The sequence below is a fragment of the Peromyscus maniculatus genome, chromosome 21, assembly GCF_049852395.1.
Source record: "Peromyscus maniculatus bairdii isolate BWxNUB_F1_BW_parent chromosome 21, HU_Pman_BW_mat_3.1, whole genome shotgun sequence".
Lineage (NCBI taxonomy): Eukaryota > Metazoa > Chordata > Mammalia > Rodentia > Cricetidae > Peromyscus > Peromyscus maniculatus.
Window position 1 is genome coordinate 27,004,096 of NC_134872.1, and position 25,792 is coordinate 27,029,887.

The 25,792-nt window shown below is 48.7% G+C and overlaps 1 protein-coding gene across 1 annotated transcript; it reads left to right on the forward strand.

Annotated features, from left to right (window-relative positions):
* The first annotated feature begins 1,423 nt into the window (after positions 1–1,423).
* Positions 1,424–25,110, forward strand: Eif4ebp2 (eukaryotic translation initiation factor 4E binding protein 2). The gene is made up of 3 exons (XM_006972706.4): positions 1,424–1,576; positions 18,173–18,358; positions 19,571–25,110. Exons 1-3 carry the CDS (start codon positions 1,432–1,434, stop codon positions 19,600–19,602), a joined length of 363 nt encoding a protein of 120 aa, XP_006972768.1. The 5' UTR covers positions 1,424–1,431; the 3' UTR covers positions 19,603–25,110.
* The last annotated feature ends 682 nt before the right edge of the window (positions 25,111–25,792 follow it).

A 25,792-nucleotide genomic window follows, 5' to 3' on the forward strand; every position in this document is an offset into this window, starting at 1 on the left:
AGTCCTGGCTGTCCTGGGACTTGATCTGTAGACCAGACTGTCCTGGAACTCATAGATCTGCCTCCCTCTGCCTCCTGAGTGCTAGGATTAAAGGCATGTACCATCACTGCCAGGCTCATGTCTGGCCTTAAAAAAAATTTTTTTTTTAAATGTGGATGATGGGGTTTGAACTGAAGTCCTGATGTTTGCACAGTAAGCAATCTTACAGGTGGACCCATCTCCTCAGCCCTCCCCCCAACTTTTCATTACCTTTTCAGGCAGTCTCTTGTAATCCTGGGGGCCTCAGACTAGCTATCTAGCATAGAAAGGCCTTCAGCTCGGCTTCTGTTTTATTGTATGAGTGCTTTGTCTGCATGTATGTGCGTGCCTTAGGTGTGTGAGCCTGCTGTTGCAGAGGTCAGAAGAGGAGGTCGGGTACCCGGAACTGCAGTCATGGATAGTTCTGAGCTAGGAACTGAACCCTGGTGTTTCTGCTGCTCTTAACCACTGAGCCGGTTTTCTAGTTGTTTATTTTTAACCCTTAGTTCATCATGTACGCATTGCCTTTATTTAATAATGAACAGTTAAAACTAAAATTATACTTTTAAGAACACTTATTACATTTATTTATTTATTATTTATTTATTCATCTGGCGGCTAGAGGTCAGAGAACAGCTTGCGGGAGTCGGTCCCTCCCGACCCACCTTTCCACCTAGTGGCTTCTGGGGATGGAACTCAGGTCGGCAGGCTTGGTGGCAAATGCCATTCTTTATACACGCGGAACCATCCGCGGGGGACCGCCCTCCCCCAAATTATACTTTTAATTATTACATATAGGTGGGAAACTGAAGTAGGTACCCGGAAAGTATTGTTAGTTGACACCTACACACCACACACCACGAACAAAAGCTCTCCTCGCCTGCGTGAGTCGCCCACACTCAGCTTCACCTCCATTCTGCTCCTCCCGAGCTCAGTCCCGCCCCTCCAAGCCCCGCCCCGCACACCCTGAAGGCCCCGCCCTTCGCGCCCCGCTTCCTGTTTTCGGACTTCCGGGATCACACTGTGGCTCCAGCCTTCGTCGGCTCAGCCCCGCCCTCGGGCCCCGCCCCCTCCCACGGCACGCCTCTGCCCACGTCACGTCCGGCACCCATATTGCCCTCCCCCTCCCTCTTGCTCCCGCCTTCGCTCGCTTCCGGTGGTCCCCGTTGCCGCTGCTGCCGTTGCTGCTGTGCTGCTGCTGAGGCTGCGGGCGGAGGCCGGAGGACCGGGCGGCGGCGGCGGCGGCGGCGGTGGCGGCGGCGGGAGCGGGAGCGCAGCGGGACGACCGAGCGAGAGCCGGCCGAGTTGAGAGCCGAGCGCGCTCTTCCGCCTGCTCGAGGAGCCAAGAGCCTCCCCGGGCCCCGCCGCCGCCGCCGCCGCCGCTGCACAAAGCCGCGAGCCCGCGCCTGAGCCATGTCCGCGTCGGCAGGCGGCGGCCACCAGCCCAGCCAGAGCCGCGCCATCCCCACGCGGACCGTGGCCATCAGCGACGCCGCGCAGCTACCTCAGGACTACTGTACCACGCCCGGGGGGACTCTGTTCTCCACCACGCCGGGAGGTGAGCCGCCCGGGCCTGCCCGCCATCGCGGCTGGCGCGTGGCACTGAATGCTCGACCTACCGCTTCCTCTCATCCTTTCCCGGGCAGGTCCGCCTGCTCGGGCTGTGTGCTGCAGACCGTGCACTCTGCGAGGCGGGGCTGCTCTCTGGAGCTGCCCTGTGGGTTTTTGAGGGAGGGAAGTCGGACCGGGGGATCCGGCGCGGAGCCGTACGATGACTTATCTGGCCGTGCTTAAGAGCCCCGGGACGAGGCTGGCATGCACTGTGCATGCCTCGCCCAGTGTTACCCTCCTTTAACGGAATTGTTTACTTTGTTGGAGGAGTCATCACAGGTCCGGGGAGTCCCGGGTTGGGAGAACCGGGGGGTGAAATGCCTCCTGTAGTTGTAGCAGCCCAGAAGAGGTTGGCTCTGGTAGAGGCGCTGTCAGCTTTCAGCCCAGGGCTTTTGGGGGAGCGGCTTTGAGACTGGAAGGGCTTTGTGAGACAGCACACACTAGTCGGGTTGGATTGCCTGATCCTAGGGAAGGGGCTTGTGGAGAGAGGCAGTCCTGGGGTTGCTTTTCAAAAGATGGCCGAGAACTGTGTACCAGCAACACTAGAGAAGAGGTGACAGACACATGCTGAATTGGTCACGGGAGAAGGAAGCGCAAAGGTTGTTTGTCCCCTTTCTGGGCAGTTCTCTAGAGGGAGGAGCTTGGAAAGGGATCTTCAGGGCGGTAATGAAGGGAACTGGCCTTCCTTTTCTAATCTCAGAACTTTGCCTTCTTTTGGTGACCCAGGGCTTTGACTAGCGGGGGTGACGATTTGGTTGGTAGTCTTGACCATGGGGCAGGACTCCCAAAGTTCACTCCAACCAATCACTTGCAATTGTGCCTGGCCCTCCTGGAATCTTGTGCAAGAGTAAGGCACAGAGTAAGGGACCGCCTTGCCAACACCAAGACATAGCGATCCAGAGACTGTGTGTTGTAGTTTGGGGCTGTGGTCCTGTTACTTTTGGAAAAAGAGGCAAGAGAATTGCAATTTAAGGCCACACACACACACACCCCGCTACACAATGAGTTCTAGGACAGCCTGTGCTACAGTGTCAGACCCTGTCTAAAAAAAAAAAAAAAAAAACAAAAAACAAAAAAAAAAAAAACAGCCAGACAAGGAAGAGGGGCGGGAGCAAAGCAAACAAATTTAGGAGAAAGTTTGGCAGAGGATCCAGCCAGGCCAGTCAGTCTAGAGAACGGGATGAATGCCCTGAAAGACCTTCAGAATGACCAGAGGAAGTCATTCCTTAGGGATAGCCAGGTTTAAGAGGAAGACAGGTTCACTGTCAACAGTGGAGATCCTGGTGAGGGGGCAGTGGCTTAAGTTGCTGAAGAAACCTTCCTGATTTAGTCTATTCAAGGCCAGCAGGGTTTTGTTTTTCTTTTCTTCTTTTGTTAAATGACAGTGTTTCACCATATGGTTCATCCTACCTTGGACCTCTATGTGATCCAGGCTGACCTCAAACCCATGATCTTGCCTTAGCCTCCCCGAGGGCTGGGATTATTGGTGTGTGTCCCTCCGTACCGGTGGAACCAAAAATCAGGAAAGGTCTTGGTCAGCCCCAGATGGAATTGTCTTAAGTTGAACTGATAACTTTTAAGAAACAGAGATTATTGGCCAGCACTTGGCAGACAGAGGCAGATTGATCTCTGAGTTCGAAGCTAGCCCATTCTACATAATGGTTTCCGGGACAGCCAAGACTACATAGTAAGAACCTGTCTCCAAAACAGAACAAAACAAAAAGCTTCTTTCCAAGGTGGTGGAGAGAGCTCTGTAGTTTACTCCAGAGTTCTTTGAGGTATTGGTCAGTAAAATGCCTATGCTTCTCGCAGTTCAGAGCACATGTCGCAGTGACAGGTGCATTTGGCTCTGATTTACGCGGGGAGGTACCATACTTTTAGCTGTATGTTAATCTTGCTGTACCGAGGGAAGATCCAGAGAGGGAAACACCAAGCTACTCTGCTTTCAAAAGAAAAGGCACATAGTCTTTAAGCCTTGCTTTAAAGATAGAAGCTGTCTCACAGTTTGGATCAATTCTGAAATGCTTGGGAAGGTCTGCCGGAAATGTGCATTCATTTGCTCTTCCGCAATAGTCACCACTCAGCCCGTGTCTGCAGAGCTTTTTGCACGTGGTTATTTGTTTGTTTGGGGACAGGGTCTCACCATATATCCCCGGCGGGCCTGGAGCTCAGAGATTCACCTGCCTCTGTCTCATTGATGGCCACTACGCCTGGCAGTCTTTGGAATTTGATGCAGGAGGGCTTGCTTCCTGTTTGTAAGGAGATAGCACTATAGAGATTGGAGCTGGACACACACACACACACACACACACACACACACACACCCTACCCCCTACCCCCCACCCCCCGCTTTTATTTTTTTTTTTATTTATTTTTTTTTTTTTTGGTTTTTCGAGACAGGGTTTCTCTTGTGTAGCTTTGCGCCTTTCCTGGAGCTCACTTGGTAGCCCAGGCTGGCCTCGAACTCACAGAGATCCGCCTGGCTCTGCCTCCCGAGTGCTGGGATTAAAGGCGTGCGCCACCACCGCCCGGCCTGCGCTTTTATTTTTTGAGACAGGGTCTCATTGTATAACTCTGGCTGATAGACCACGCCAGCTTCAAACTCAGCACCAACCCACCTGCCTCTGCCTCTCTAATGCAGGGATTAAAAGTATGCGCCACCACGACTGGCTAAGCAGTCTTCTATAGCAGTTAGCTCAGTGGTTACTGACTTTTCCCTTTTAGAATGACTTGGGGGCGGGGCTCAAGACAGGCTTTCTCTGTGTTTCAGCTTTATCCCAGAACTCGGATTTGTAGACCAGGCTAACCTTGAACTCAACCAAGATCTGCCTGCCTCTCTGCCTCCCAAGTTCTGGGATTAAAGGCATGAGCCACCATTGCCTGGCTGGAATGATTTTTGTGGTGGTCTTTACTGGGGCTAGAGAGAGGGCTCAGCAGTTAAGAGTGTGCCTGCCAGTCTTGCAGAGAACCTGAGTTCAGTTCCCAGCTTCCACACTGGGCTGCCTGTAACTCCAGCTTCCGGAGATCTCATACCTCATCTGGCCTTTGTTGGCATCTGCACACATGGCATACATCTCATAGACACATACTCATTAAAAAAAAAACAACAAAAAAAAAAACACCTTTATTACTGGGGGGGGGGGGATGTGTTTGGGCTTGCCAGTGAAGGTCAGAGAGCAACTTTTTTGTTTTGTTTTTTGAGACAGGTGTCTCTGTGTAGCCCTGGATGTCCTGGATCTCGCTCTGTAGACCATTCTGGCCTCGAACTCAAAGAAATCCACCTGCCTCTGCCTCCAATTGCTGGGATTAAAGGCGGGCAGTGGTGATGCACAGCGAGAGCAACTTTTGATCTCTCCTTCCACTGGGGTCTCTGGGATCAAATTCAGGTCATCAGGCTTGTGTAGTGAGCACCTTTAGCTCTGAGCTATCCTGCTGCCTCCTGCTTTGGAAAATTCTGCCCTCTGCTGCTTTATCTCTCTTCCTCTTCCTTTGTCATCTTATCTCCTTGGTAGATAATGTCTCTAGTGAGTTTTGTGGTCAGCACTTTTCAGGAAACAAGGACAGCTGACCTAGGCAGGTGGTGCAGGCCTGTAAGGCCAGCACTCTGGACAAGGAGACAGGTTCAAGAATCACAGCCAACTGAGGCCAGAAGGAGTTAGGCCAACCCGAGCTACATGAGAGTCTGTCTTCAAAAAAGAAAGTGTTGAGTGTAGTCCTTGCTCTGTGTGGACCTCAGATCCATTTAGAAGGGATGGAGGCTGCCGGTAAGACTTGGAACAATATAGTCAAATGACCGACTTACGTACTTGAGACCTGAAAACAGCAGGCTTGGACTGGGAATTTCTGCCCAGTGAGAAGGGAAGGGAGTGCGTTTCCTGCCTCAAGCTTCTGGAAATCTGAAGTGCCACACCCTCGGGGACCATTGCAGGTCCCATTCTATTTGCTGAGTGCCCTGTAAGATTGGCCTTGGCGGGGCAAGAACCCTCCTCCATTTGTTGGGAGACCCAGAGTAAGCAAGCCCAGCTGAAGGGTTTCTTAAAACTCTCCTGGGTGGTTTGAAAATGAGAGCTGAGCTAAAAGCACAATTGCTGTGACATCTTGAGTTGCTTTTGCTGATCTAAGGGGACTCTGCTCATTACTGAGGGACAGGAAAGCGTGTTTCATTTTCTCCTGTCTACGGAGCAATGGGTGGTAGAAGCTGCTGCTGCTGCTGCTGCCGCCGCCTTCGTGGAAGATGAGCTGGTTCCAGAAGTGGAGCTTTCTAATATACCAGTCCTGTTAGCTGGGGGACCCTGGAGTTCGCTTTAGAATTAAACAACTCTGAGACCCAAAGAAACGAGCCTCTTAGTACTGTATAGCCAATTAATGTCAGATTCAGTAGTCTTCGCATTACCCAGGTTCTCCCCCCCACCATCTTAGATGCTTACCTTCCTGGGAAAGGAAGCTGACAGGCTTTGAAGACATTTCTACCTCTGGAATGCTGGCTAGCAATGTCTTCCCACAGTCGTCTCCTGTCGTTTCCTGAGAGACAAATGCTCGGGGTAAGCAGAAGTAGAGTGGCCTATTTTAGCCTCCTCTTTGCTCCTCTCCTCATCACATTCTCAGGTATAGAAAAGAACACTGTGTACAGGAGCAGCAGAGGGCCACTAATCACTATGGCCTGAAATCCGTGTGTTTCTGTGTCTTCCCTGCCAGCCGTCTCCTGGGGCAGAGTTACCTGTGGGCTATTGGAAGAATGGAAATAAATGAGAAGGCTTGAAGAGGGGAAAATAATCATCCCCTTTAGACTAAAGTGAGCTATATCAGGAGGAAGAAGGAGAAGAGGAAGAGGAGGAGGAGAAAGATGTATTGGGGAACCTGCTTTCTCAGTTGGTCCTTTCTTGGAGGAATGAGCTATGGTCTAGCTTCTCAGTGACTTTGGCCTGTTTATTCTGAGCCAACAAGATGTCTTTCTTTGACTTCATCCCATTCTCTCCTGTTTCTTGTGTGCCCCTGTGGACCCATGCAAAGACCGAGGAAAACACTGCTTGCTTACTCTCTACCTTATCACCCTTTAGACAGGGTCTGTCACTGAGCCTGGCTTCGCTGAACCTAGAGGTTCTAGCCAGCAGGTTCTAGCAACCTCCCCCCCCCCCAACACACACACACACACACACACACACATTTGCTCCTCGAGCTGGGAATACAGGCCACCCAGAGCCAAACTCAGCTTTTACATAGGTCCTGGGGATCTGAACTCAGATCCTCTGATTATGTGCTGAACACTTTTATTCACTGAGAATGCATTCTGCCAGGGTCTCTGTTCTTCAGCTTTTGGAGGGACTAGCTTTGCAAGCCTGGTGAGGGCTGAGGTCATTTCTTGTCAAGGCAGCACTGGGAGAGAGGAGCAGATCAGATGGGGTGACAGGGAAGGTAGTGTCACTGTTCCTGATGCGGAACAGTCCCTCCTCTGTCACCATCCCATGACACCTGCACCTCAAGGTCATTCAGCAGAGACCTTTCCAGAACTGGAATCTTCTTTTTATTATATATTCAGTGTTCTGCCTACATGTGTCCTTGCAGGCCGGAAGAGGGCACCAGATTTCGTTATGGGTGGTCGTGAGACACCATGTGGTTGCGAGGAATTGAACTCAGGACCTCTGGAAGGGCAGCCAGTGTTCTTAACCGCTGAGCCATCTCTCCAGCCCCAGAACTGGAATCTTTTTTTTTTTTTTTTTTTATTTATTTATTTATTATGTATACATTGTTCTGTCTATACATATCCCCACAGGCCAGAAGAAGGCACCAGATCTCATTACAGATGGTTGTGAGCCACCATGTGGTTGCTGGGAATTGAACTCAGGACCTTTGGAAGAGCAAGCAGTGCTCTTAACCTCTGAGCCATCTCTCCAGCCCCAGAACTGGAATCTTAAAGGCAGTTTCACAGGGATTTTGTGCACTTGTGGATTCTGTAGGCTTAGTGCATTGTATATGTAAAGAGTTGCAGGTCAGAGAGGACAGTTTTGTGGGGGAAGCTGCTCCCATCTGGTGAGCCAGCAGGAGGGAAGGGCCCTTGGGCCCTTGGTGGGTTTGTTGGTGAGTTGTGGGGCTTGTTTTTTGTTTGTTTTTGTTTTTGAGGCAAGGTCTTGATATGTAGCCCTGGCTGGCCTGGAACTCACAGAGTTGTTCCTGCCCCGGCCTCCTGAGTGCTGGAATTAAAGGTATGTGCTGCCATACCCGACCTTCCTTTGTTTTTTAAAGCCCCTTGAAAGCTTTCATGCAGTGGTGCTTTCTTGTAATTCCAGCACTTGTGGTCTGAGGTTGGTAGATCACAAACAGTGAAGCAAAGGCCTAGTTTGGTTTTTATCAGCTGTCAACAGCTGTCCATCCCAAGTGTTCCTAGTTTGGTTGTGTGTGTGTGTGTGTGTGTGTGTGTGTGTGTGTGTGTGTGCGCGTGTGCGCTCGCGCGCGCGCGCGCATGCGTGCATCACTGTTCTTTTGATGTGCTCTGCCTTAGTTTTGGTCTCTCACTGAATGGAGCTCACTGATTGACTGGCTAGCTAGTGAGCTTTTGATTTTTTTCCCTCCACTAACATAATATTTTTATTCATTATTTATTCATTATTTGGGAATTTCACATCATGCATCCCAATCACAGTTACTTCCCAGTCCTCCCAGTCCACCCAGGTAACAACCTCCTCCCAGAAAAGAAGAAGAAGAGAATCCACTTTGTGTTTCACATACACTCACTGGAGCATTGCTACACTCCCAGTGGCCAGCCCCTTAAAGAAAACGGAGCTCTTCCCCACCCACACCCTCCACAGAAGCCATCAGTCATGGAGAGCTACACTTCAGTATCCTTATCACAACTTTTTAGAGTTCTCTTGGATGACTTTCTGTCTAGGTTGTTACGTTTTGTGGGGGGGGTGGGAGGTACTTTTTATTTATTTATTTTTTTTTTTGAGACAGGATCTTGCTAAGTTACCCAGGTCAGCCTTGAAGGCACTCTGTAGCCCAGGCTGACTTTTGAGCTTTCTTTCTCCCTTGACTCAGCCACCAAGGTAGTTGGGATTTCAGGTCTTTGTCACCAGCCCTGGCCAAGAGCCTAGTTTTTAAAGACCACCTCATCATGATTCCTAGGCCACAGCTTGAAACCAAACGCTCAGAAGTCTTGGCGTGTTTGCATTTCAATAAATGATCATGTAGATTTCTGCGACAGATGCCGTGACAAATAGAATCTGTTCATTTCACGGAGTAGTTTGAGGTGAAATTCTCATCAAGCAAAAAGAACCTGGGAAATACACTTTGATCCTGTGGCTTCCTGTTGCTTCAGATGAAGGTCTCCATCCTTATCTGGATGCTTATTTGGTTTTCTTTTTTTTCTTTTTTCTTTTTGTTTTTTTAGAGGGTGCATCTATCTGTGTAGTTCTGGCTGTCCTGGAACTCACTCTGTAGACCAGTCTGACCTCGAGCTCACAGAGATCCGCCTGCCTCTGCCTCCCAAGTGCTGGGATTAAAGGTGTGTGCCACCACTGCCTGGCTAGTTTTCTTGACCAATCCTCCTGGGTAGGTCCTTCGGTGTGGTGGCGTGGCACACTGATCTTTCGGGAGAAACAGACAGTCTTCACCATTAAGTAAATAAAGTCTTAGCTGTGGGGGTTCTTACAGGTGCCATTTGCTAGAAGTTGAGGAAGTGCACCTCTCTTCCTAGTTTGTTGGATGTAATCATCATGAAAGAATGCTGGGGTCTTTTTGGGAATCAGGCTCGAAGACTCCGCCATTTAAGTGATCCTCTGAGACCTAGAGTTTTTTCTTTTAGTGAGGCGATTACGTGATTTGTTTTATTCTTTAAGATATATTCATAGCCTGGTGGTGATGTGCACACCTTTAATTCCAGCACTTGAGAACGAGAGGCAGGTGGATCGAAGCCAGCCTGATCTGCAAATAATTCCAGGACAGCCAGGCTGTTACACAGAGTAACCCTGTCTCCAAAACCAAAACCAAACAAAACGAAAGGATACATTCCATTAATTGACTTTTCAGAAGTCAGGTCAGCTAAATCTCCCTAGGTTCTGGTAATAATCCTCTTTGGATGTTGCTGAATTTGTTGGTTCTGGTTGAGGACTTTTGTTTACTTAGGAGGGACGTTAGTCTGTTTTTCTTGTGTGGTCTTTGCCAGGTTTTGGAATGAAGGCAATAACATCTCATTCCATTTTAATTCCTTTGGCAGTGTCTTTCTGTTTAGTGGGCATGCTGACTGTATAGAGGATAGATATGTTCTGTGGATTCAGATATTTCGCAGGAAGCGTGGCAGGCTCGTTTGCGATTTAGGCTGTTAGGAGCTCTTAGGTCTTGTGCTACTTCTGCATTGAAATGAAGTGGCTCTTGTGTCTGGATTTTGAGACACATTCTCAATATGTCCCTGGCTGGTCTGAAACTAGATATGTAGACCATACTGGCCTGAAACTCAAAAAGATCCACCTGCTTCTGCCTGCTTGATTAAATTTTTGTGCCACCATCGACCATGCTCGACTCATAAAACTTTTCAGATAAGCAGCAGGTCACAGTAGCATAGGTGGGCGTATTCAGGGAACGAGTCCACACTCCTCATTGTGAAAAAAAGTGGAGGGTGTAACAGATACAGATTGTTTTTAGAAGTGCTAAAAGAAGTGGACTTGAGAAGGAAATAGTTGGGTTGGGAGCCTAAGTTGAATTTGTGGTTTCCCCACACCACTTGCAATGATGGGTAGTTAATCGTTAGTATTTCCAAGATATGACAACATAGGATGTGAGATTTGATCCAGGATGCAGTCAGCAGCCTGAGAGACCCAACCTGTACTTTCTTTCAGGTATTTCTGTGGAGTGAAATTTCCAGGCGAATGTTCAAATCCAAACAGTAGTGGGCGCGCTTCATTTTGACTCAGATTTCCAGAGACTTAATAGATGGGCTCGGCTGGATTTCAGGTCATGCAACATTTTGGACTTAGTATTAGCTGGTTTTGTTTTTTCTTTTGAATTTGAGACAAGCTCTCTTGTAGCCTAGTCTGGCCAGAACTAAGTAGCTGTTGATGACCTTGAATTTAGGATCCTGCCTCAACTTCCTGAGTGCTGGGATTGCAGGCATGTACTATCATGCCCTGTTTATGTTTATGCGGCGATTGCCCCAAGGCTTTGTGCATGCTAGGCAAGTTTTCTACCAACTAGCTACATCCCCAGCCCCGTGTTGTTAGCATTAAAGAACACCTGATTCAACTCATGCAACCCAGACTTTGCCTGATTTGCCTGAGTGCCTGTGTTAATTGTGTTGTCCCGTGTCTCCTGGGTCACTATGATTTAGGTTGATTTCTTTGTCTGTAAAGAGGGCTTCTGTCAGATGCTTTTCAAGGTCTCCCCAACAGTGGACCTTCCTGGTAGGACACAGCCATTCCTCTATGCCCAAGCAGTGATCAGATGGGGTCCATCCTTGACTACTTGCATTTGATAACCTTTGCTCCCTGTTACTGGGGCATGGACTGACTTAAAGGATTCGATAGACCATCCACAGAACTTCGGAGGTCTCCATTCTGCATAACGTATAGTTAGTCACATTCTGATAGAAGGCCTCGAACCCCAGTTATGCCTTTAGTTGTTATAAAACAGTCTCGTTTCTGGTTTTATTAGTACTTCAGGGATTTAGTGGCTAAGCAAAGTAAATGTAGTTTGGCTACCACCAGTCTCCTGGGGAGCCTCTGGCTTAGGCAGCTTTTAGTTTTCTTTGGATTATTAGCCACAGAACTTAGCTAAAGATATGTCAGGGCTGGAGGGAGGCCTCAGTGGTTCAGAGCATGCACTGCTCTAGGAGAGAACTGGAGTTTGGCAGCACCCACATCAGACCCTAACAGCCTCCTGTAACTCCAGCTCCAAGAGTTCAACACCATCTGGCCTCCTACACTCTTGTAGACATACCTATACACAAATGTGCATAATTAAAGACTGGAAATAATTTTTTTTGAGATTTATTTATTTATTATGTACATAGAAGAGGGTGCCAGATCTCATTACAGATGGTTGTGAGCCACCATGTGGGTGCTGGGAATTGAACTCAAGACCTCTGGAAGAGCAGTCAGTGCTCTTAACCTCTGAACCATCTCTGCAGCCCAAGATTGAAAATTTTTAAATTGTATTTTAGTTTTGGTTTTTTGAGACTGGGTTTCTCTCGGTAACAGCTCTGGCTGTCTTGGAACTCACTTTATAGACCAGGCTGACCTCAAAATCTGCCTGCCTCTGCTGGGATATTAAAGGTGCTACCACTGCCTGGCTAAAAATAAAATGTAAAAAGAATTCCCATAGACTGCCAAGGTTGCTTGCCAAGTCAGTTCTCATACTGTGGGATCCAGGGATTGAACTCCCGGGCTTCAGGTTGGTGCACCAAGTGCTTTTACCCACTGAACTGAACTGGTTGGCTCTTGTCTCTTTTTAAATTCAATTTGCCTGCCTGCTTTCCGGCACTATATGACGGCTGTGACCATGCCTTCAAGTCCTCTTCGGACTTCACTCCCTAACCCCCACCGTTTCAGTTCAGTGTTTGAAGGACCCCTTTCTCAGGGTCTCTGCTGCCCTGGCCCTGTTAGTCCTTTTCTGTGTAGAGAGGAACATGAGCGCCTTTCTGTGTGTTTCTGTTGTGCTGGAGTTCAGACTCAGCCTCACCCATGCTAGGCAAGTACTCTCTGCCAGTTCATCTGCAGTCCATACACTGCGCTCCTAAGGGTGGGAGGCAGATTGCTGGGAGTTTGAGGCCAGTCTGAGCTACAGGGGGAGACCCTGTTTCCCTAAAAAACAAAAAAGTATGTCTGCAAGTTCATTCCTGTCAAGGACGTGGAATATTTTATTTATTTGTTTGTTTGTTTATTTTCTCGAGACAGGGTTTCTCCGTGCCTGTCCTGGATCTCGCTCTGTAGCCCAGGCAGGCTTTCAACTCACAGAGATACTGCCTTCCGAGTGCTAGTATTAAAGGTGTGTACCACCACTGCCTGGTGGAATATTTTAATTTTTAATAGTCTTTGATTCTTTACTGTAAGCACAGATATCCATTTAGGAATTAAAGAAATTTTTCCTGGTAATTAACATTTCTTTGAATAGTTTGGTTCTTTGGAGTGGTCAGGTGCTTGTTAATCACTAACATGTTGATTGCTACTGCTATTTTTTGGGTCTCATGTGAGATGTAACTACCAAATAGTAATTTTTTGTTTGTTTGTTTGTCTTTTGAAATAGGGTTTCACTGTGTAGCTCTGGCTGTCCTGGAACTCACTCTGTAGCCCAGGCTGGCCTCAAACTCACAGAGAACCGCCTGCCTCTGTCTCCCAAGTGCTGGAATTAAAGGTGTGCGCCGCCACTGCCCATCCCAAATTAGTAAATTCTTTAACTTGTAGTGACTCAAAATTCAATAAATTGGTCTGGAAAAGTAATAATTTGGCTCAGTAGGTATGACTGAGTAAAATTAGTCAAATGTCAAAACTTGTGCATTGGGAACTACAAAATGTTGAGTGGCCATTAAAATAGTACAGTAGGTAAAGGGTCTTGCCGCCAGGCTTGAGTTTGATCCCCAGGATCCATGTGGTAGAAGGAGAGAACGGACTTCTTCAAGTTGTCTTCTGACGTCCACGTGCACTCCATAACATGTATGCCCTGAACACGAACAGGTGAATTTGCGTGCACACACACTAAGTAGCTAAAACATAATTGGAAAAATTAATGTTGAGGTGCTGGAGAGATGGTTCAGAGGTTAAGAGCACTGGCTGCTCTTCCAGAGGTCCCGAGTTCAATTCTCAGCACCCACATGGTGGCTCACAACCATCTGTAATGAGATCTGATGCCCTCTTCTGGCCTAAAGGTGTACATGCAGATAGAGCACTTGTATGCATTAAATAAATAAATAAATCTTTTTTTTTTTTTTTTTTTTTAATTAATGTTGGAAGAAATTCAAGAGGCACTTGATTAGGAGATGATGTACACAGTAAGGGCAATCAGTCCAAGCTTGCATCTTTGGGATGGCCTTGAAATTCATATAGAACTCTTAAGGGACCTGAAGTAGCCACACAGTTATAGAAAGTGAAAAGGGAACTTGGAGGACTCACACACACACACACACACACTCTTCAGTAGAGGTGCCATAGGAATTGAGATTGACCCTCTTCTCAGCAGACAGTGCTGTGTGTCCACACACAGAAATGGAATTTGGACCTACAATTCACAGCTATAGTTCCTAGAGGAACAGGCAACAGACCTCATAACCTTGAGTTAAGTAATTTCTTAGATTTTGCGTGAAAAATACAAGCAGTAACAACCAACATATATTGGATCTCATCACTCCTCTGTGTGTGTGTGTGTGTGTGTGTGTGTGTGTGTGTGTGTGTGTGTGTGTGTGTGGTGGGGGAGGGGGGTTGCTGCAAGTTCTAGGCCAGCTGGGGATTTTAAAAAATTTTCTTTTTATGCTTCGAAGAATGACATCACTTAACACATGCCCCTGGGTTCAATCCTCAGGACTGGGAGAAGGGAGAAGAGAGAAAACCATCAAGGGAGAAAATATATGCTCAGAAAAAAATTACAAATTATGTGTATCCAGACTGTAAAAAAATAATGCTGGAGATTTCAGTGGTAGAGCACTTGCCTCAGATACACAAGTCTGTGGGTTCAGTCCTCAGCTGTGTGTGTGTGTGTGTGTGTGTGTGTGTGTGTGTGTGTGTGTGTGTGTGTGTCTGTGTGTGTGTGTGTGTGTGTGTGTTGAGAGGATGATTAAAACAGTAAAAGGTCAGAGATCCTGACACCTTTCTCCAAAGGTGATGTGTATTGGAAAGCCAGTAAGCACGTGAAGAGCAAAGTCAGCATAATCAGCCACCAGAGAATGTAAGTCAGTATGGGGAAAATCACTTCCTGTCAGTTAGGGACAGAACAGTGTGAATTGCATTGTGTGAGATTGGAGCTTTCACACTGCTGACAGGAGTGGGAAGTCTGATGTGAATTGGAAAACAGCAGTTCCTCAGTTAGCATGTGACTTAGCCATTCCATATGGGGACATGCTCCAGGGAATGGCTGTCCACACCATAACCTACATGGATATCTGGATCTTAGATAGTGTTGTCTCTAATAGTCAAGGCATTGCAGCAGCCACATGTCCGTCAGCTGATGAGGAGATTCACAAGTGTGCTCTGCACATTACTGGCATCTCCCCTGACCATGGATGGGGCTGGGTTTCAGAACATCCTCCAGGTGCTCGAGACTACAGATAGCAGTAGGCCCTGGCTGCCCATTTCCTCGGTCTGTCCCTGTGATGAGCCTCATTTGTAAGTTAGGCATAGCAAGAGATCAGTAGTAACTGATGATAAAATATTGAAACTATGCCATTGTAATGAAAGTTACTTGAAACTTCAGAAATCTTTAATTTTCCGCCTACCGATTTGAAAACACAGCAAAACCTCTGAAAAGAGAGGATACTCTCCTGTTTTGTATGAATTCAATTATAACAGCACATTATTGTGTAACTAGTTAAAAGACAGCACTTAATGCACTGTTGAAATCTTGATGCTCTCTGCCAAACCTGGTGACCTGAGTTCATTCCCTGAGATCCACATGGTAGGAGAGAACAGACCAGATTCCTGAAAGTGGTCCTCTGACAACCATGTGCACACCATGATACATACATGCCTCTTCATGTACGTACATACATACTGTCATAAAAAAAAAAACAAAAAAACATTTCAGCTGGGTGTAGAGTGCTACAGTCCCAGCATTTAGAAGGCGGAGGCAGGAGGACACCAAGTTCAAGGCCAGCAGGGCTGCATAGGGAGGCTCTGTCTAAAAACAATATGGGGCTAGAGAGATGGCTCAGCAGTTAAGAGCACTTGGCTCATCTTGCAGAGGACCCAGGTTCGGTGCCTAGCACCACGTGGTGACATACAATCATTTATAAGCACACACATTGTGCACGCGCATACAGGTAAATAACTTTAAAAAACAAAAGAAAATGACAAAAGTTTAAGGTAGATGTGGTAAATATATAATATACATATGATAATTATATAGTGTACATATGAATTAGAACATTACTGTATCCCATAAATGTTAGTAAAAAATGGGGGTGTCAGACAAATGTGGAGAGTCAGTCCACTAAAGCTCTTCCCCTTTGTTACAAAAGGCCATTGTGCCCCCTTTCAGCCGCTACATGAGCCACTACCCGGCTTGTTTTATTGGCTTTTTGAAACAAGGTCTCACTGCTATAGCCCAGGTTGACCTCATGCTCGGGCAGTTCTGCCCCTCCCCCCACTCTTCTGACAGACAGTGAACTTGCCATTATGGGTAACTCTGCCTTTTTGCGTTGCCAGTTTCATTTCCTTGGAGCTGTACCCCAGGTGGGATTGGTAGACTCCATAGAAATGGTGTTTTTAATTTCTGGGAAGCCAGCCAGCCAGCCAGCCATCCATCCCATTTTGGAGAATGCCTGTGCCCTGTATACTGCACCATCACCATATCCCTTTCTTTATCCTGGCCAACACTTACCTCTTGGGGTTTTGATAATGGCCATTCTGCCACGTATACAGTGGCTCTTCTTGTGGTTTTGATTTGTGTTTCTGTGAAGATTTGGTGATGTTATGTACCTTTTTTTTTTTTTTTTAAGATGTATTTATTTTATGAGAGCTCTGCATGTATGCCTGCACGCCAGAAGAGGGCATCATATTCCACTATACATGCTCTTAACCACTGAGCCATCTCTCCAGCTTCAGGTGTGCATTTCTTTTCTTTTTTCCCTTAGCAGGGGACATTGAGGTAGGGTCTCATGCTACAGTCCAGATTGGCCTGGAACTCTTAGCAGTCCCCTGCTGAGTCTCAAGTTCACAGGTTAGAAACACTGTGCCTATAAGAGCTTGTAAGCAGCAGGCTTTCCTGAGTCTGCCAAGTAACGTATACTCTAGTTGACAAAACCTCGGCTGACTCTGACAGGAAGCAGTGTTTGGGGTGTGTGTGTGTTTGTTTAATGTGTGTGTCATGGGCTTCTGTTTGCCACAGTGTGTGCAGAGGTCAAAGGACATTTTTGAGGGCTGGAGAGATGGGCTCAGTGTTTTAAGAGCACTGGAAGCTGGGTCTGCTCCCAGCACCCACATGGCGGCTCATCCATCAGTAACTGCAGTTGCAGGGGAACTGCTTCCTGGCCTCTCAGTACATCAGTCCACACGCATACATGCTGGTCAGATACTCTTGTAAATTAACAAGAATAAATCTTGGTTTTAAAAAGACCAACCTTGAGGCCGGGCAGTGGTGGCGCACGCCTTTAATCCCAGCACTCGGGAGGCAGAGCCAGGCGGATCTCTGTGAGTTCGAGGCCAGCCTGGGCTACCAGGTGAGCTCCAGGAAAGGCGCAAAGCTACGCAGAGAAACCCTGTCTCGAAAAAACCAAAAAAAAAAAAAAAAAAAAAGACCAACCTTGGGAGTCACCCATCTCCTTCCACCAAGCCTGGTCAGCCTGGAGCACGTTCCTCTATCGACTAAGGCATTCTTAGTCCATGTTTGAAGAAATACTGTGTTCTGTCTCTCTAGGGAGGAGGTCAGCCTCCAAGCTTCTTTGGGTAGTCTTCAATACATGGTGGTTATCTACTTTTTCATATACTTGTTTATATTCGCTTATTCTTTCATTAAGAAATTTATTATGATAGGGGCTGGAGAGGTGGATCAGTGGTTAAGAGCATTGCTGCTCTTCAGAGGGCCTGGGTTCGATTCCCAGCACCCACATGGCAGCTCACAACTGTCTGTCACTCCAGTTCCAGCAGTCTAACACCCTCACACAGACATATATTCAGGCAAAATACCAATGCATATAACATAAAAATAAACTGTTTGGGAGTTGTTGGTTTAGCAGGTAAGTGGCTGAAGCAAGATTGAGGTCTAAAACCCCGGCCCAGGTTAAATTTCTTTAAGGGGAGGAGAAAGAAAAGAAGGGGGGCAGGGAAGAAATTTGCTTTGAAAATTGGAATGTTCGGATATCGGTTGTAAACAGATAAGACACAGCTGGCATGCAGAGCTTGAAGTCTGTAGACAGGTACGTACGTACATGCGTACGTACGTACGTAAGCAGGAGTCCTGTACAAGGGGATGTATTGAATGATGTGGGTGAAGGGGAGGGAGGACGGCTTCCTACAGGGAGTGCATTGGAGCTGAGTGTTGAAGAACTGACAGGTATTTTCCGGGGGCAGAGCACCTCACCCTGTTCACAGCGAGAGGGTAGACTCTCCTCTTGGCTGCATCGACATCTTGAAGGATTAAGGGGCATTTGAAGGGATTCCGGGTGGTCTTTGCTGGTCTGCATGGTGCAGGCAGAGTCGTCTTCACTGTGAGACACCCATGGCTTTTGTCTGCTCCCAGAGCAGTCATTTGAAGTGCCAGTGCTTTGGTCTCTACCTGTACCTGGTGGGTACAGCCGGCCACAGCGGTCTGCCTGTGTGTCCTCTGGAGGACAGCCACACAGGTAGCCAGCCTCGGTAGTCATTGCGTTGGTGGTGCCTTGATTGATCTGAAACTCGTCAATCCTGTGTTTCAGGAACACGAATCATTTATGACCGAAAGTTTCTGTTGGATCGTCGCAATTCTCCCATGGCACAGACCCCGCCTTGCCATCTGCCCAATATCCCTGGAGTCACCAGCCCTGGCACCTTAATTGAAGACTCCAAAGTAGAAGTGAACAACTTGAACAACCTGAACAATCATGACAGGAAGCATGCAGTTGGTGAGGGGCTGGGCTGGGAGCGGCTCTGGGGTGGACTGTCACTTTACTGTAGACTAGGAAGTGTGGCTTCCAAAGCACAGCTGAGTTCGGTTACGTGTCTGACGTTTCCTCTCCTAAACAGCTACTAAAATGCTGTCCGTTTTCACTAGTTGCTTGGGGAAAACAAATCAGAGGATGGGAGCTAGATGGAGTGGTTTATGTTTTCAGTCCCAGCACTCAGGAGGCAGAGACAGGCAGATCTCTGTGAGTTGGAGGCCAGCCAGGGCTACATAGGTGCAGGAGTCTTCATTTGCTAGGGATCACCCTCATATAGACACAATTGCAGACATGCTGCCCCGAGACCTCCTTGCATGCACAGGTGTTCACATGCACACATACACCCCAAAGCAGAATCTTAGACCCCTGTTTCCATCAATCTCAGAAAATAAACCTGACTAGGTGGTGGTGGTGGCATACACCTTTAATCCCAGGTGGATCTCTGAGTTCAAGGCCAGCCTGGTCTACAGAGCAACTCCAAGACAGCCAAAGCTACACAGAGAAATCCTGTCTCAAAAAAGACAGAAAAGCACCAAACCTGCTTTCTGAATATAGAACGACTGATAGGAGTCTGCCTGCACCTTCAGAGCGAGATGAGGTGAGGTGGCCTTGTGCTCACCTCAGGCTTTGGGCTTCATGTTCTCTGCAGGTCCAACTGAGGGTTTTGTTTGTTTGTTGGCTTTTTGGGGGTGTGGGGGGACAAGATCTCGCTCTTAGCCAAGGCTAAGAGAATTCACTACAAAACCCAGATTGGCCTCAGACTTGCAGCTATCTCCCTGCCTCAGCTTCCGAGGGCCTGGATTCTGGGGGTAAGCTGTCATCCCCCACTGCAGCGGTCCAGTCAAAGCCTCCAGAAGAGAGCTCACTGGAGTGACCAGGACCTTTCCTGGAGTGGCCACTCTCCTCTCCACCCCCCACCCCTGGATGGGATCAGTCAGCCAGAACAAAATACATGAGGTTTTGTTGCTAAGACAGGGTCTCGCTGTGCAGCCCCGGCTCACCTCAAATGGACAGATTGAATTTGAGGGCTAGCATTACACTCGGGTAGGTATTGTGAGGTCACAGAGAATGGGACAGTTTGGGTTAGTTCTGTCCTTTGCAGGTAGAGAAGGATGTTGAAAACAGCTTTGCCATTTCTTTTTGCACTGAACTTCTCATCTTTTCCCTTCTGACCAGGGGATGAAGCGCAGTTTGAGATGGACATCTGACTGCAGCAGAGTCGAAGGAGGCTGGGGTGCAGCAGCCCGTGTGACCTGACTGGGCCAGCAGGAACGCAGTGAACCGAGAAGCAGCACATCCCCGTCCCCTCCCTCTGGGTGCCAAACGATGGGAGACAAGCTCCGTCTAACCACATCTCCCCTGCCCCTGCCCAGTTAAGGTTAGGATGAAAGCCCTTGATTAGTCTGTGGAGCTGAGCGGTTGGTCCATAGAGGAAAGCAATCCCTGTAGCTTCCCTGGTCATTTCCCAAGAGTCTTCCTGCCCCCGTCAGATTTGCCCCAAGTCCAGGAACTCTCTAAGATGCACCTCTGCTCGGGGTGTCTGGAGAGGTAGGAGGTTGGGTGCCCCTTGCTCCTGTACAATCCCCCTCTGGTGTTTCAGTGCTGGATGTGAGATCTTTAAACCTTTGGGGGGTGGTCAAACAAATGAGCTGCTTGCCCTGTCCTGGGAGATGTTTGTCCTCAGTACTGGAGCACAGCTCTATACCTCTTGCACCCCTGACTGCATTTTGGGGGCATGTGGCATCAGCCTCCCTTTCCTCTGGGAGGAAGGCTTCTGTCCTGAGTGTGATGGCTCATCTCCCCGGCCCTTTACCTAATTCATTGGCACGGGTATTTTTAAGCCCTCTTCCTGGAGAGACCCCTGGGTGATCAGCTGGTCTTTGTGTCTGCCATTCTTCCCGGCTGCACCGTGCAGGCAGAGTCGTCTTCTAGCTGAGACACCCGTGACTGTTGTCTGCTCCCAGAGCAGTCATTTGAAGTGCTTTGGGCCCCGCCTGCTGGGGACAACTGGTCCCAGCGGGCTGCCTGAGAATGCCCAACTGTGGCCAGCCTCAGCAGGCACGGTTTAAACCTGAGAGACCTTAGCATCTTTGCTGTCCTGCAGTTTATCATATTTTGAGTTTAAAGTTGACCCTTCCCGCCCCTGTATGTTCCCCCCTCCTTTGAATCTGCTTTGTGCTTGGCTGCCAAGAGAGGAGTATGGGCTAAAAAAATGCGTTCCTCCCCGCTTCTTTACCCTCCTCATCGTAGTCCATCCTTCCTTCTTCCCTTCCTCTTCTCTCCTTCCTTTTTCCCTCACTCTCCTTCTGGTTCATCCACCGGGCATTTTCCAAATCTGCGTCAAAGATACCTCCCATGTTGGTATCTGAGAATATCTGTCTCTTCTCTTATCAGAGGAGGGACCTTTTATTTTTAAGATGACTACAGACCTATTTTTAGATAAGTTTTCAGTACAATTTTGAACTGCAACTTTTTTAACAAAAACATCTTCCAGTATTAGGAAGGTTATTAAAAAAAAATGTTCCTAGGCAAGTCTGCTGTCTTCACTGTCCTTTGTCTCTCATAGTTCCTTCTGAGCGCTTCCCTGTGCTCTCAAGTTTGGGGGGCTATTGGAGTGTAGAGTGGGTGGTGTGTGAAACTGGACCAGTTTGCCTTGCTATGAGTTGTTGACGAAAACTTCATCCTTTCCTTTACCTTTTTGCTCTCTTGCTCCTCCTCCCGTCCCACTCTCCTGGTACTGTGGACCCACGTGGAGATCCCAGGAGAGAGCTCCTCCCCCCCCCAGACAGGCTGGTGAGTCCTCCTAAAGAAAGACAGGGAAGCAGCCACTGGTGTCCTGGTTGTTTCTGGTTGTATTGGATGCCTGTCTAAGCCCTCTTAGTAAGATTTCAGATCCCCGTTGGCTGGGAAAGAAAGCTGTGTGTTTTTCCTTTGAACCATGGAAAGACCCTGTTTTGTGAATACTTTAGGAAAAAGGAAGGAAGGACATCTGCAGAACTTGGTTCTAGTTTCTGCCACACAATGTGAATAGCTCGGACTGCAACCCTCCGTGACGGTCGCTGTCTCAGGAATAAGCTGGGTCTCCAATGTTTGGGGATTCTTGGAGTCTCCAAGTTGATAATCAGAAGAGTTTTATTTCTTTGTTAAATGTATCTGTTGTGTTTTTAATTAAACTCCAAATTTCATTTTATGGAGTCTTGGGAAAACTTAAGTTGTGCTGCCATTGGCTTATATAAGCAGCTTGCTCAGGACCTCTGTACCCTGGAGCTTCATTCTTCGGGAGCAAGGCTCATGGTTCTTCGCACGTTGGTGGTGGCACTCTGGACTCGCTCCAGCTGAAGGGAGGAGGTGTGAGTGTCAGAAGAATATCCCTTCCTGCAGCAGAGTGCCTTCCTGGACTCACAGCTGGGAAGGGAGTTGAGACATGGGAATTGAGTAGGATCGCGACACCTCCCCTTTTCTTGTCATCCCCCCTCAATCAGAAGACATGTCTCGTATTCCTTGGCGTGTCACCTGCGTGGTGCAGGATCCTCTTAGCCTTATGTCCTCTGCCGGGACCCCTCACTGTTGGGTGCAGGCCTTGTATGAAGGCCGCCATTGCTCATTCTTTGACCTCCATAAATCAGCATTGTAGGAGAATTGCACAAGACATGAAATAAGCTCCCAACAGATGGTATCTTTGTGCTGTGCCTCATGAGCCATTTTCTAGTAAGCAGGGCCCAGTGGGGCTTCACCTCTGAGTGGTCAAAAAGCCTCACAGCTGGAGCCCCAAATGGAGGACAGAGTCCTAATCTGCCAGCCTCCCACCTACCTGAGTGAGACTTATTTAAATCATAGTAACCATCTGTGCTTTCTATGAAGGATGTGTTTCTGCACTTGGGACAATCAACCTAGATGAGGAAGAACCTCCATAGCAGGAGACACACCAGCAGTGCCCTTCCTTCAGAGTTCCCAGCCCTCATGGTCTGCTGAAATAGGTGTTTCCTTGCCTTCTCCAGGGCCCTGGAGTGGAAAAGCTGACTTCTAGGCAAGAGTCTGTCCTGCCTGCTTGAGTTATCTGTTGCTGTGTAACAAATCACCTGCAAGAGTCTGTCCTGCCTGTCTGAGTCCTCTGTTGCTGTGTAACAAACCCTGCAGCTCAGTGTTTCACAGGAGTCACTGTCTCTGAACTAGGTGGGGGGCTGCTCTCCCCTGGAGCTGGAGAATCCCACTTCCATACTTTGTTTTTGTGGTTGTCAGCAGGGGGCCGTCCTTGGTCCCTCCCCATGTGGGTCTCTAGCTATCCTGCCCTAGCATCTGGCTTCCTCCTGAGTGGCTGATCCCAGAGAAGGAGGTGGGTAAGAAGAAAGTCGCAGTGCCTTTAAACCACCATACCCCACCAGGAGGAAAACGTCCTCGGGAAGGTGGGGATATTCACAGCCACAAGCTGAGTGCACATTGCTCTCCAAACAGCCCCTAAGGTAGGACCAAAGGGGGGTAAAAGACAGACTTCTCTTTCCCCAAGGCTGCCTGTGTGTCTTCAGAGAGGCTGCAGGAAATGAGGATTCCCAGATCCCTTGCATCCTTGTCTGTCTGCCTGTCTTCTCAAGAACGCTTGCTTTGGCCAGGTTCTGCGGTGGCCTCTTCAAGCATCGTGTACCACTTCTGCCTTCCTTTAGCCAAGAGTTGACAGAAGGGCCTGGGGGCCTTCCCGTGCAGCCACACAGGCCTTCTCGACTGGAGCAGGGCTTGTCAGAGGACACAGAGGGCTCTAGATGTTAGGATCAAGAGCTGCAGAACAGAAAGTAGATCCTGTTCCTGGTCCGTGCATTGGTCACGGTGTCCCGCCCGCCCACCCACCCACCCGGAGTAGCGTCTCCATAAGCCAGGAGCACCTGAGAACGCACTTGTCTGTGAACTTGATCGCCTTGTCAGTGCAGCATGCAGAGTAAATAACCTGTTGCCTCCTGGGCACTTGGCTGCAAAGTGTGCTCTTGAAAAGAAGCAGTCTTGTTTTCACCCGTGGGGGAAGCTTAAGAGGTAGCTCCCCTGTGCCTCGGGGCTCATGGAGTGGCGACTCGTTCCCGCCAGCCATTCTCCCGTCCTTGGATGGAGGCTCTTGTGTGAATTGGTGCTCTGTCCTCACTAGCGTTTCTTTCTGTAGCCATGCTTGCTTTAGTGTGTACTTCAGGTACTGGTGGTGACTTTCCTTCGCATCTGAGGAGGGTGGGGGATGGGAGCTTCGTGTTACTGTCTCCTTGGGCCTCTCAGACCTTGGCAGTTCAGTTGGCTTCCACTGAAAGTCCACCCGGCCTGCTTGTACAGACTGCCACTGTGAGTTGGGGCAGGAGTGTACCAGGCTCAGGTGTTGGCAGCCACGTATCGGGGATGGAGCCTCCTTCCCATCTCCATCTTGGGTGCTGGCTGCTTGAGGTGGGTGTGTGTGGTGTAACCCTTCTTAGTCCCTCTAGAGGAAAGGCACCACTGTCTTCTTGTAGTTCAAGTTCTTTGGTGTGTTTTCTGGACTCCATGCCCACGGCAGCTATTTATTAATCTGCGAAAACCCAATCACTGACCCATCCTTACCATGGAAGGTGGGATTTGTAGTGGAGGCATATCATTTCTTCCTGGGGTGGAGGGTTCTGTCTGAACTTCTGAGTAGGGCACGGTTACCTACGGCTCCTTGCCTCAGCTTTTAGGGGCGGGATTCTGGTTCCTGTAGTTGAGGACATGCTTCTCCACGTCAGTGGTGGACTTGATTGAAGCTAGCTCACAGAAACTTGACTGAAGTCTGTAAGGATGACTGACAGGTCTTTGTTTTCCCAGTTGGTCAATCAAGATACCTTCCCCACCCTCGGAAACTGTAGCTGTCTCTTAGGCAGGTCCTGGAAGCTGCTGCCTCTTGGCAGAGCTTAACTTTCCAAGTCTTGGGGTGGTCTGTGGTCTCTGCTCAGTTCTTCCTGCAGCCCTAGTGGCCATCCTGTGTGCCCAGTGGAAGAGACTACTGAGCTGAAACAGTTCCCAGCCGATAGGAACTCGGGTTGACCTTTCAGCGGTGGAGGGGTGACAGAGGGTGAGTGCTTGCTAGACACTTGGCTGTGCAGATCTTGCCAAAGGAGCTCCTGCCAGGGCTTCCGACCCAAACCCAGGGCATTGCAAACTTAGAGAATTCCATGAATCCAGCACAGAATGCCCATTTTTGCCTCTCTATACCCCCTTCCTTTCCGTTTCAGTCTTAAGAACTGCCCAGCCCAGGCCTGGGGGTTCTGACTGGAGGGCAGGACAGTGGGGACACCAGCAGGAGGTAAGGGCCAGCGGGACCACACTGGCTCACGCCAAGCCTTTGCCCCACTTCATGGCACCTGGGCCAGCTCCAGTAAGCCTTAAAGAAGGCAACTCGAAGAGCCCCAAGGACTCCGATTCCAGTTGTCCATTTTCAGAATCTGTGTTTGCAGACAGACCCGACCCTCTTCCCTGCTGCAGTCTTAACCATGTGGGATGGAATCTTTCCCTGGTCCTTCACTTTGTTCCCCTGGTGTGCTCTCCCCTCCCTCCCCTCCCCTCATTCACTGTCAGCAATGGTTAGTGGGAGGTTCCATGCACCCCTAAGACAGTCCTGTGGGAGTCCATTGCCAGTTTGTTTTCTTCTGTCCTTCCAAGCTAGCAGGTGTTTGGAACCAGGGAAAAATCCCCACCAACTGTTGCTGTTACAGTTAAATAAAGACCTTGAATATTGACTTGGTGTTTTGTCTTGCTGGGCACTGAACCCTGAATTTCACATATGCTACAGGCACATTCTACCACAGAGCCAGCCTGAAGTTTTTTTTTCCTTCTCTGGAAGCAAGGTTTCACTTGTGGACCTGGCTCTCCTGGAACGCACTCTGTAGACCAAGCTGGCCTCCAACTCACAGAGATCAGCCTAGCTCTGCCTCCTGAGTGCTGGGATGAAAGGCGTGCACCACCACCAACTGGCCAGCATAAACTTGCTATGTTAAGTTTTTTGTTTTTGAGACAGAGTCTCACTGTAGCTCTTAAATGACCTAGAACTTCTCATATAGACCAGGCTGGCCTTGAATGCAAAGAGATCCACAAGCCTGAGCCTCCCAAATGCTAGGATTAAAGGTGTGCCCCCCACCACCTAGCTTTTTTTCTTTCTTTCATTTTATTTATTTATTTAAATTCAGATATCATGCTTGGTTCCCACCTGTAACCCCAGTGCTTAGGAGGCTGAGACAGGAAGATTGCTAAAAGTTGGAGGCCAAGCCGAGTGGTGCTGGCGCACGCCTTTAGTCCCAGCACTTGGTAGGCAGAGGCAGGTGGATCTCAGTGAGTTCAAGGCCAGTCTCTTCTACAAAGAGAGTTCCAGGACAGTCAGGGCTATTACACAGAGAAGCCCTGTCTTGAAGAACAAAACAAAGT